General features: G+C 38.2%; 1 protein-coding gene across 5 annotated transcripts in view; it reads right to left on the bottom strand.

Moving 5' to 3' along the window:
* The window catches only part of SH3KBP1 (SH3 domain containing kinase binding protein 1), a 220043-nt gene that overhangs the window by 68424 nt on the left and 138396 nt on the right, over positions 1-13223 (bottom strand). For 4 of the 5 annotated variants that reach the window (XM_048932215.1, XM_048932205.1, XM_048932195.1 and 1 more), the window contains one exon: positions 12091-12287. In XM_048932215.1, coding sequence (XP_048788172.1) covers positions 12091-12287 — 197 coding nt within the window. Of the gene's footprint in view, positions 1-2497; positions 2543-12090; positions 12288-13223 lie in introns of those variants that run through there. The other variant, XM_048932233.1, reaches the window with a different exon arrangement.

Here is a 13223-nt window from a genome sequence, read left to right as displayed (position 1 = left end):
ACTAAGGAATAAAAACACTTTAGGAAATAAAATTAAATGAATAAAATAAAGCACAACTGCAATGAAAGCCACACAGTATGGTCCCAACTGCCTCATCCCAAAGTACTGAAAGCATGCACATGGAATTGAGGAGTCTGGACAAGCTCATTTCCTTTCCTCCTCAAGCACAGATTTGGATGGTAGAAGGTGCTTTTGCAAGGAAAGCAAGTTTTGTTTTTTTGTTTTTTTGTTTTTTTTTTTTCAGTAGATGCGTTTCTTTTGTGCTTTATTTATTTTTCATGTTTCTTTTTTACTGACTGTGGCTCATGCAAATGTAAAATGTCCCCCGGCACCCCTTGTCAGGAATTTTACCATTTGCAGGTTGCAAATCACAATTAATTTCTGTCTCCTCTGGGAAGAATCCTGCAGTCAGGCTGCACTTAGTGAATGAAATCCCTCTGCACTGTCCCAGGAGAACCATGCCTGTCTAGATTGCAGCTGATAACCAGCACAATCCAGACTGTACCATCAGCACAGAAACTGCTGTTATGAAACCTTCCCTTTTACAAAAATTAATGAACCTTACAACTGCTACACAGATCTACACTTCCTCATGCAGCAGTACGGGAAGCAGCTGAGCTACTTGCATTATAAAAAAAAAAAAAAAAAGTCTGAGAAAACAAAAATCAATGAATGGCTCTTCTTTGGCATCTTTCTTTTAAAAGCAACAACAATATTACTTTTCTCTTCTGTGAAATTTACAACACTGACACCAGATCCACAAGCAGCTGTTCAATCATATTTTTCAGATTCAACTAAAAAAACAACAAAACATCACGCATATCATGCAAATTTCTCTCCCATTTTCACAATACAGTTCTTCTTTTCGGATTATTTTTCCTTTTTTTCCTTCTTTCTTTTTCCCACATTGCATCAACTGCAACTGCAAAAATTACCCAGGCCAAGCAGAGACACAGCATTATTTTAGTTCTTGCAAAGAAAAATACAGAGAACCAAGTGACAAAGCAAAATGCATGAGCATCCCCATTCAGTTCTCTTTCAACAGACTGGAATTTCAACTATTTTCCTTTGCATATAGCTCAACAGCTTGAAACACAAGTGGAAAATGACTAATATCATGTGTTTTAGCTTTTCTTTTCAGCAAGTGCTTCAGGTACAGAGACTGCTTCTAAAGAAGCTGTCAGCTGGATGCATGGAGGTCTCCTGCTCTTTGGGTGGCCAGTGAATGGCAAGTAGCCCAGCACCCAGCAGAACCCAGGCAGCAATGCACTGCTCTTGGCTACAAGGCAATGCTGCCTGGAGACTTCCTTGCAGGAGCTGAGCCCAATCACCCCCTCCCTGAATTTTACTGAGAAGTTTCTAGGAAGTGCTTAGTCAACTCACTTTAATAATATAAGCTCAATAATGAATAATACTATGAATAATGTATTCATAGTATTTAAGAACTATTTTACAGAGATCAAATGTCACTGACTTAATATAGAAATATGCAAAAAAGAAGAGAAAAAGGCAATTTAGAAATTGGCCTGCAGACTTTCATCCCCCCAGAGTGTCTGACTGCTCTGTGATTCTTTAACACCCCTCTTTTCCTCCTTCACCTTTTTCTTTTCTTAAGGCAAAAGAAAGAAAGACACACGGAACGGAACACTGTAAGAGAAACAACTCAGAAAAACTGTAGCTTCATTCCTGCATACCCTTTACTGACTCGAATTGTTAAACAAAGAGAATGTTTCTACCAACAGTCCTCAAAGTATCTGCAAATAATTGGGCAGTTTCATTGGTGTCTCTCCCTTCAGATTTGTATAAGATTTTACAAACATCAGTTCACTCCAGTTTTCCTTGAAGGAAGCGATAATTTCCATGTAGATGTTATTATCCCAGTAAGATCTGCTTCAGAATAATTTGTATCAGTTTTTGTCATTCATACAAAAGACCCTGAGTGTCATCTCACACAGAAGAGGAATTAGTAAAGCTCCTCCTCTTGTCTTCTGCCAAAAAGTGGTTTTATTAGAACACTGGGGAAGGAAAGGAAAAAGCAGGAAGGGGGGATAATTTTTGTTTAGTAAGTAAATATTTGAAAGAACAACATATCCTAAAGACTGTGTAACCATTCTTGCTTAATTGCAAAGTTAGATTACTCTTTAGAGTAAGAAAACTGAAGTAAAATCATATAGAAGTAAATAAAAAAACATCTGTGCAGCTTAACGGCTAAACAGTCCAAAAGGAAAAAAACTTAAGCTAAACACGGCCAGGACAGAATTCATTTTCACACAGAAGTAACCCCCTATTTTAATACCTTTATCTGTAACAGAAATGGACTTCAGGATCCCCAGTACTCTTTTTCTTTTCTTTTTACCTACCCAGCATCAGCATCTACAAACTGCAGCAGAACTACAATGGAGTCAAATTCTGTGCTTTCAGAATATATACATTACAAAAGAGTTTTAAATAGTGACAGGAAAAAAAAAAAACACCCAACTAATTGTAAAAGAAATACCTCCTCTCCCATTGTGAAGCCCAGCTGCCTTTCAGCAGCTCAGAGTGTCCAAGAAGAGCACTGGAGTCCTGCCCCTTCCTTGCATGAGCTCAGCCCAGCAAGGGTGGGAGCCCAGCCCTAGCACTGACTCACTCTTCGAGCCATCCCAGGGAAACAAAGGTTCCACTTGTTTATTTCACAGGAAATCTGGAGCTTTTCCTACCTCTGCTCACACTTGAGTTAGAAGTTTCCTCTCCTGGCTTCATGAGACTGATAGCTGAGAAAGGTAACATGAAAAGAGGATGTATGGACTTCTTGTGAACAGTCCAGAAAATAAATCTTGCAAATAACTACAGGAAAATGAGCTTCTGACAAATTCTGAATGCACATGTTTCTCTATACTGGGGGTGGGGGGAATGGTTGAAATCCTGTTTAGGCTTTTCTGACAGGCACTGTCTTTTAAAGGAAGATGATCAAGAAACTGAAACATCATTAAGATTATGCTCTGTTCCATGAAAGTCTTTTAAATCCTTAATACTTCCTCCTCACAAGCATTCAAACCTAAAATGAATGGAAAAGGGCAGGGAAGGATACCAACCACATCATGAGCTGCTCAGAGAATTTGGAAAAAATTAAATATTTATATTTAAGCAAGCCTCAGCGTACTACACACTCATGCTTCCTTTTTACCTTAAAAACCATTCAGTAATCTTCAGAAAAATGTTGATGCATTTATAAACAAGCACATCTGCAATGTGCAAACATACATATGCTCTACACATTCCACAAATAACACACCCATTCTCTAAAAAGACAGTATAATGGGAGTGCCAAAACAACTCTGGGACAAGGAAAGGGCCACTGCACTCATACACTGAATAGATAAAACAAAAAGATGGTTCCTTCATCTTGAGAAACAGTGTAAGAATGGACATGATAATCTGTGACAGTATGTAGATTTTAAAGAGGAGGCCATTAAATTGTATAATGTGGTGCCCACAAAAAAGAACAAGAAAAAAAATGTATCTTGTAGAGCTGGGATATAGACAGTATAATCTGCTACTATAGAGAAATATTAGGCTGGATACACAACTTTCTCTACAAGATGTCTTTGAAAAAGAATAAAAACAATCAGACATCCTCTGGGGATTTGATACGTGCATTTGATCCTAACCTGGTTGAGAGGATCGGATTAAACTGAAAGCAAATTAAAATTACCTGAGTAGAACTACCAATGCAAATACACACCTCTGGAAGGAAAAAAAAAAAAAAAGGCAGGATATTTTAAAGATAGGAAAAGACCAAGATGATTGGTTACAGGAAAGGCAACATCTCTTGCAGTGCACCCTATATGCCAGCGCTGTGCTGCAAAACAGGTTCAGAAATGACTCAGAGAAAAGTCTGAATGCCTCATAGCCAGCCAACCACCTCCTGAAGTTATCTGTTTTCCAGTTACAAACTAAAGTTGTATTACAATACATCATTATCAGTTCAAGAAGACACACACAAAAAGATATTTATGTTTAGAGAGAAGAATAATCCATAATACATTTTAAATATATATATGTGTATATATATATTTATAAAATGTAAGTAAATATAAGCTGCATGATCAAGTATGACCTTTTAAAAGTAAGCCTTGATTAGTGAAAATTACAAAAGGAAACCATTTAAGCAGAAATCCACAAACTAATGAGTCTAAGTAAACAGCTGAAGATGAGTGTACATATTTTACTTTCAGTAATGTCACAGGTTATAGACAATCTGGTACACACTCATGAATATTTTCAATACCTCAGCAAACATGGATGTCATCATGGAGAAAAGGAGGCTGGGGGTGACTTCACTGAAGACTTTCAATACCTAAAGGGAGCCTACAGAGGGGAGGGGAATCAATTCTTTGAAAGGGTAGATAACTGCAGGATGAGGGGAAATGGTTTTAAGTTGAGGGAGGGGAGATTTAGGTTGGATGTCAGGGGGAAGTTCTTTACAGAGAGAGTGGTGAGGTGCTGGAACAGGCTGCCCAGAGAGGTTGTGGATGCCCCGTCCCTGGAGGTGTTCAAGATCAGATTGGATGGGGCTCTGGGCAGCCTTGTCTAGTATTAAATAGGGAGGTTGGTGGCCCTGCATGTGGCAGGCGGTTGGAAATTCATGATCCTTGAGGTCCCTTCCAACCCTGGCCATTCTGTGATTCTGTGATTTACATAATTTCTGAATTCTGATTAGTTATTTCACTTTTTTTTGCAGTATTTGTTCTTCAACATTTAAAGTACGAGTGCTAATAAGATTAAATGTCAAAGTTTAAAAACTTAACTACTCAGATGCAGCAATTAAAAATCAAAGTTACTTTATCAGATATAATCCATGTGAAGCAAGAAAACAACTTCATTTTACCTAGAAATATGACAACACTGTTTATAAAATTACTTATTCCTAAAGTCCTGATTAGACACATTGAAATGTTTTGTATCAATTTGGATCAGTTAGATTTTACTTGGGTAGATTTTAGAATTCTTGTTAGACAGTTCAATCTGTAAACTGAAGCTCCACAGCTGCATGTCAGTATTATTACTTTCTTGAGCATTTTCTGTACTGAATCTGAAATTCAGACTTTGTCTCCATCAAATATCTCTGGACCTCAGCAAACCAGCTTTGTTTTAAACTATTAAATCACAGTGGCTTTGTTGGTTTTTGGAGGATTTTTTTTTTTTTAAATGATTCTTCTTTTGAAATGTTTGTGGGAATATAAAGCTTGGGAACGATAATATTTAACGGAAAATGAGACCTTTCCTGTGATTTAGAAAACCGCTGGTCATCAGCATACAATTGTGTTCACAGCAATGTAGAATGCATATTCTTTTACTCAGTTTCTATTACGAAATAGAATTGCAACAGCTTAAACCTATGCATCCTGTTTTCCCAGAGAATCCTAAGATTTCCTAATCAAAACCATTCCTGAAAAATCAGGAGTGCTGCCTGCCAGTGCCTCTAAGGGAGCTCCCTCTGGCAGGAGCCCAGAACTCTCCCCGGGAGAACAGAACATAATTCTCTGTGTCAGCTTTAGGAGCAACTTCCAGTACTAGCAATACTTTCATACTACTCTACTCCTATTTTTAGATGCTACTCAAGTTAGACCATAAGTTGAAAACAGTTTTCATGCATATGCTGGATGCATTCATTACATACGGATCAATCTTTTCTGACTAAAGGACACTGCAGTTTTGTGACACAGGCAACAGCTATTTTGCATTGATCTAGGGTCTAGAAGATGCTTTATTTAAAATAAATTCTTTAAAAAATCACAAGAAGCACAAAATACTGCATAGCTAAATTTCTGTGCCAAAAACTGCTGTTGCAGACTGGTGGGAAAGCTGAACTCTGCCACCAGTATCTGGTAACTCTGTTGAGCAGTTTGAGCATTCTCCAAGCCAATGTGAGAAAGCATGAAAGCAAAGCTAGCCCAGAAATGCCAGGCACATATGTACAGAAGGCCAGGAGACACTATTCACTCAAGTATCATAGTTTGGTGACTCAGCAGAGACTCACTGCCAGCCAGTGTTATCAGATTGATTCTTCCCTTTAAACACAATTTTCCATTTCCTTTTCCATTCCCTTGCACCGAGTACTGTCACAGTCAGCCTCCCCAAGAGGCCGGTTGCTTTCCGACTACCCGTCAGTTCAAGAACTGGCCACCTACCCTCCCTTCTTATTGCTTAATTGTTTACTCCTGGAAGGCTAACGTTATTCCAAAGAGCTGAAGTATACCATCCACAGTGCTCCACAAACATCATTTTCCATTTGCTATTTCTGCACAATGAAATAAACATAAACCGTGCTTCCACACAGAGCTCACAGAATGAGGGGTCACACTGCTGGTGGAGGAACAAGGTCTGGCTGTGGGCAGCTGAACTCTTGGGCCAGCTGCCAGACAGGCTGGGACCTTCTCACCTGGTGGCTCACAAGGCGTCACTGAACTAAGTGGTTAGGGCAGGGGTGCCAAACTATACAGACAGCAACTCCAAAGCTCAACACAAACACTGCTCAAGCAGCTGAATGCTTCTCCTGTTCCTACACACCGTCTGACACGCTGCTGATGCTCGCTGTGACCACTGCCATCTCCAATGGCTGCTTCCGAATAGACGAACGCCAGAAACCTGTGCTTTCAAGTGCAAGCTGCTAGACACACTTAATATTCACACTGCACACTCTCTGCCTCAGCAGGAGTTTTTACTAGTGTTCATATTCAGTATGGGTGCCATCGCTCACATTCATTTTTTAATTATCTCAGGATTTTGACCACTGGCTTCCACATCTTCGAGACCAGCACGTGCAGGGGGTGCAAGCCTTGTACCCCTGAGATCAGGCACAACATAGGCAGAGCAAGGCCTCCAACTTGCATCTGTCAAACCTTTAGTTTTTAAGTGACAACTGAAAGTTAAAGGTTTTGTACAGGCAGCAAGGCAGGAGTTGACATAGCGGGTGTGGAAAAGATGTGTCCAAAAAAACCCCATTATCACAGACTCTGAGTCCCTACGTCACGGCCTCAGAATAGAAACCCAGGTCTTACAGGCACCCTGAATTTACAGCTTTCTGTCTTATCACAGAGGACAGGTAGATTCAATAATTGGCATCAGTTCCTAGCCCTTCCAGCTGTTGTGTCTACTTTCATTATTTCTTCTCTATTTCCCCTCTCCTCAGTACACTAAATACATGCAGAAATAAAAATTGCTAGGTAGCATCCTGCCGTGAGAAGGATCCCTAATGAGCAGTTAACTAGTTGCTGGATCTAGAGCCACGACAGCCTACCCTTTATATTACATCACGATGGTGGCTGCAATATTACCCGGTTTGCTGGTTGGATATAATTTACATTCATTTGTGGCAATCACTAATGCGACCTCACTGAATGCTGCTAACGAAATCCAGCTATGCTCAAATTCACCAGTGCTAGCTCACTATGGAGATATAAACCAAAGAAAAGGCAATATGAATATGACATGAGTATATCTCAAATGGAAAAGGCAAGAGATTCTCAATAGTCTCTTCATAAGCAAGGACAATTTTCAGAGAAAGATTGAAAAAAAAAAACTTCTTAATTTATATTCACCTATTTTGGCCTCTCGTTCTCTCAGCTGAGATTTCAGCTCACTAACCAACCTGACACAGTTAACTCAGACAGAGGAATGTATCGGTTGAATTAATTTTCCTATACTCCTAGGGATTTATTTTTAGATACAGGAGAGGAAAATGTGATAGCTTACTGGAACAATGGCAGTATATATAGAAGGTACTGGAAGAAAATGCAACCTAGAAACACAACTTTTAGACAATCTACTACAAAAGAGAAAAGAAAAAAAGAAGTAAACAAACACTTGTGTAAATGTCTTGGAGTTGCACAAGCAGCAAGAGAAAATGGGAGCTTTTATTTGTCTGTAAGACTTCCATGTTTTAACTTTAATGTAGTGTAATGCAACACTACCTTTTCTAAGGAGACACAACATGCCTATAAGCACACTGTACTTTTTTCAGAAATTCAAGTCAGCAAATTACAGTTTCAGTCATATGTAGCACAGTCAATTATCTCACACCTATCATTAATGGGAATTTGACAGAGCCAAGCCTCAGGAATCTGATTCTACCTTGACTGGAAACCAAATACAGCCAGTGATTGATTCATCAATGAAAACAGAAAAGAAACCTACACAGCAAAAGTGTTTTGATTCTGTAAAAACACGAAAGAACAGCTTTGATGGCTCATGTTAAACTACCACAACTGCATTATTAATTTCCCTAGGATAACTTTTTCATGATTTTTAGAACAAAAAACAGCTAAGCAATGAATTCTGCACACCAATAAAATCAATGGGCTTCACACAGTTCCTAAATTTTATCCTTAGAGAGTTTACTGATGACCCTAAAAGACAAGGGTCACTCTGTTCTATGTTGTTAGCACTAGGCTAACACTTGGAGCACAACAACCTGACTGATGATTTACAGCAAGGCATAATGGAATCTCTTCCTGCTTTGCTGGCAGCAATCTTTTCTGTCCTCATACTCCTGCCAATATTTGTGTTAAAGCCTTCCAACTTAACACAACAATAATTCACATCACCCTAGTGTGAAATATGATCTAAACTTATGGTTCATAACATAGAAAAACATGACAGAACAGAATGTAATAATGCCAACAAAATGAGACCAAGACATTTATTGTGTAAATGGAACCAACATCTTCTGTGGGAATTACCTTGTTATAAATAACCCCACATTATACAATCCTTACTATAATTTCCCAATATTTAAAAAGTTCAACAGTTGTTAGGAAATATTTTAAATCAGAAAGGTTAGAGTATCACTACAGACATACAAAATGTTCCATCAAAAATAATATAGAGGAGAACCACTACAAAGAATGCGAAGATCTTCACACTTCAGAAAATTTTAAAAAATGAAGGAATTGAGAAAAGTGTTGTTTCTGACTCTTATAAAGATTACAAGTTATTGGAAAACTGAGGCTACTTCATGCAAATGAGCAAGATACACACCAGGACAAAAATCCCTTTAAGCACTACATTGAAAACTCTGCATCATGAATCACAACATTTTCGACCCCCGTATGCAGAGCCCTTGTGCCAAATATGACCTTTCTTGGCACTATAAACAAGGTGGGATTCTCTCTCTTGGCAAGCATTAAATAGCAAAGAACACTGAAGTGAGAAGGGAGGAATTTCTTGCAGCCAGAAGAAAAGTATTTAGAGAAGTTAATGTTTCACAGTTAGAATCTAGTATTTCGTCAGTGAATCAGGTGTTGGTGCTCTGAGTAAGCAAAGGCAACAGTTCTCAAGCCTCTCAACAAGCCAGTTCAAAGGTTAACCAATCTGACCCTACCCAGGAAAAAGACGAACAACAGCAACATCTTTTTTTTACTTACCTATATACTTGAATATGAATAACCAATTGTACTTACAAAGATGAAGATATTATTTTCCACTAGCCATGCCAACTTTAGGAGAAATGTAAAGACAGAGGAAGGAATGTCTATGGGTAGGATGAAAAAATTTAGAAATTTTCTGAATACTCTAGGTTCAATTTTTGGCTGGGCAATGAACTTACAGACTTACACAGCTTATCTGGCCCTAGGAGAAACAAAGGTAAGATTTCTCATTGTAATATAGCAGATAATAAGCATAAAGCAGAGCAATTTCCCTTCAGTGAACAAAGGGAACTTTGTAAATATTTTGTGAACACTTCATACTATAACAATGGAGTCCAGAGTTTAAGGGGCACGTAATTTATTTCAATTAGTTCACATTTACTATTACTATCACATAGGTCGTAGTGCAGACACAAGAAATAACTCACGTGGCATAATAAACAGAGCCTTATCATTTGAAAGTTCCATTCTGCCTGTATTCTGACTTGAGAGAATTAGATTTTGAGTAACACCTGAATTCTGTCTACAGTCACCTTACAAGTGAATATTTCTGTTGCATACCAGTAACAAATACCATTAGCATGTAAATTCTAAGTGTATTTATTTTAGGAGATTGTCTGCAAATTTCCTTTACATGGCTACAAGAAGGAAATTAAGAACTTAAAATTCACGTCAAGCGTTATTAAAATAGAATGCTACAGAAAATAAAAATATTAAAATATGTAGCTGCAGAACTTTTTGTCCTGAGTCCAGAGAAAAGGATTAAGTACAGCCAAGTATGTAGTAATGTGAAGTCCATCTGCTTTCAAGCGCATTGTATACAAAAAGGAATTTTTCTTATATGGGGCTTGTATGAACAAGATCTCAGACAGCCATCTAATTATGAAAACAAACATATCCCAAAAAGAGGTAAAAAAAGAAATTAAAAAAGAAATCTGTTACTGAGTTTGTGTGTGTTCTCCTGAAAAACTATTTCAGCATCCTCACAAAACTCTCACAAAGCCCATTCTCACTTTAACCCCTGGAGATTTCCAGGGTCACAAATAAACACACTGCAAAAAGACGCATCAATGGCTCCATGCAGAGCTGACCTCACTGCCTCTCTACCTTTATCCCTGAATCTGGCAGGAGAATGCTCCTTAGCTAGCACTCTATGAGCACTGCCAGGCCTGGCCTACTGCTATCTTGTGTCCCAGGTAGACTTCTTTGATAAGGTGCCTTTTAAACATAGCTCAGCTGCTTCTGCTTCTTCGCATTAGCTAGCCCTGTGCAAGAGTTAGTAAGTCCACCTAGAAATACAAAGTAGAGAACTGCCAGGCTCTGAAGAAGTCAGCAATGGAAATACAATCTAAGTTTTTTCCTTAGATTATCCAGGCTCTTCACTATATAGAATCCAAATTGCAGTCTACTGTAAAATATTTAGCAGTTATCTTGTAGCATAACTAACTTCAGAAGTTTCAACCATGCTTCTGCTTGACCTCTCTTTCTGCTATACCACTATAACTTAGAAGGTAAGGGGGGATAGGAGCTGGACCACAAACTAGGTCACCTACGTTATCTAGGTTAAAACCCAGAAGCTTTGAGAGCTAAAAGATGTAATTCCTGAAGCATCTGGTTCTACAGGCAAATGAACAAGCACAGGGCAGAATCTGAGAGGCTGCAGCATGAGGGAACAACAGCACCTGCCTAGGAGTTTCTTAAAATCATCGTACCTCCTAACAAAATTCATCATGTAACTATGCCCATAGCAGAATTGCAGGCTGTCCAAAACTCTCAACACTTCTCAGGATATTAATACCTTTATGTCAATCCAGTTGTTCACTTCAAGAAAGGATTTGCTAATTTTTTTGTTGTTGTTGTTTGTATTGTTACTTCATTAGGCAAGAATGTGCTTCTCTTGCTTTATTTCCCTAATGAACGCACTTTGAAATGATAAATGCATTTACTCTGAAAAAGAACAACAACACCTTCCCTAATTATTAGAAACATCTCATTGTTATTTCTAGTCTCTATTTCTGGTTTATGCAGTGATAGTTTTTGAGGCTAGAGAACAAAGAATGCTCTCTATAAAGATGGCCTGTTTCAATCTGTCAGTAAATGAAAATCAGTGTTAATCTCAGGACTTCCTTTTTATGGCACATAGAATAAACCTTAAAAAATACATTATCCCTTTTATTATCTCCTTTAGATGATGATTGGGAGATTTTAAAAACACCTTTTAAATTAACAAACTGGCTCTTAATTGAGGTATTTAGCTATTCTCCAAAATATCCTTTTTAGAAAGCCTATGACACAATGACTGTATTTCCTGTTTAGTTTATGTAACAACTGGCAATTATTTTTTATTACAGTGAAGTAATTGCAAATCTGAAAAACCACAAGCCTCTCCAATCCTCTTGTCTAAACTTACATATATATATATATATATTTTAAAGCACTCTGATTAGACAGAAAAACAATCAGAGGAATAAATCTTCAAGCCAAGTTAACTTCTCACAGGCGGTTAACATCACTGGAACTCACCTTCTGGGGTAGGGCAAAAGAAGAAGAACAGAAAGTAGTCCACAGAAAGATTAAGGAGTGATGATCACAGAGTTCTTGCCCATGACAGAACTTTGAATTTAAGGATGGTAGTTTCTTTAAACCAACACCAAAGAGAGAATTAAGTAATGATGCATACCTTATCTACTGGGAGATAGTCATTTTCAACTTCTATTGACCTTGGCCGTAGCTTTATAGGTTTATCTTTGAAGATATCTCCAAAGCCAACACCCTTAACCTTTTTGGGTTGGATTGTTGTGCCTCCATTGGCTCCTTCTGATTTTGTGCTGCCAGAGTCACCACCATCACTCTCAGAGCCTGTAGTATCTTTCAGACCTAAAAGGGATAAAAGATTGAATATTAGGTGCAAAGATGTCTGTTTTCAAAAGAGACTGTGACCAGGGCCCTCCCACTAAGCTCTAAAAGAAAACAAACAATGAGAACCAGAGTAGAGAAGTTCTCTGTGCCATGCGCTTGTTTTGGAGTTTTAAAAAGCACTTCAGTTTGTCACATTGGTGTGCTAGTTAGAGCTTGTACCAATTCACAAAACATGCACACTTCAGCATCAGAATTTCATTCATGAAGGCAGTCATTCCTAGAGTATCAAGGTAATCCTTCCTCCTTATACACAGATTATTTGCAAGATAATTCAATAAATGAAAGAGTTAAAATCAGTTCTAGAGCAGCTATTTTATAAAGCCACTTAACACCAACAGTCAGTCAGACCAGGAGTACTGTACCTTAAATCTGCATGACTCATATCAAGCCAATTATGCAACTGGTATCTAAAGTTACATTACCTAACAGGGAAATATAAAGCTAAAAGCTGTTTAAACAAATTTGCAATCAAATAAGCTGCATAATATGTTCCCTGCTGAGCATTAAATCTTTCTGCAGCACAGACAGCCTCATAAGAAAAGCACTCATGCACACAATCCTCTAGGAATATAATAAATCAAAACTGGCATACTGATTTGCATTACTTCTCCCAGTGAATAGGAAAATTTATCTGTGCTTATCTGAAAATTTCCGCTGTTTGAATAGCAGAGGCCATAGATCCCATATGGTGACGTCTCAGTCCTTTACAGGATGGTGCAGAGTCACGTCAAGCAGTAACTGGCAGCAGAAGTAACCCACTGAAGTTTCCTCCAATTGAAACAGTCCCCAGAATCACTCAAACCTTCCTTCCTCCACTGCAGATTGACTTAAGTTTCCAGGAAAAACACAGCAGTTTATGCTACTAAATTGCTAATTCTACGCAGTAATAATGAT

This window comes from Lagopus muta, chromosome 1, assembly GCF_023343835.1.
Source record: "Lagopus muta isolate bLagMut1 chromosome 1, bLagMut1 primary, whole genome shotgun sequence".
Taxonomy (NCBI): domain Eukaryota; kingdom Metazoa; phylum Chordata; class Aves; order Galliformes; family Phasianidae; genus Lagopus; species Lagopus muta.
This window is presented reverse-complemented; position numbering and strand designations above follow the sequence as displayed.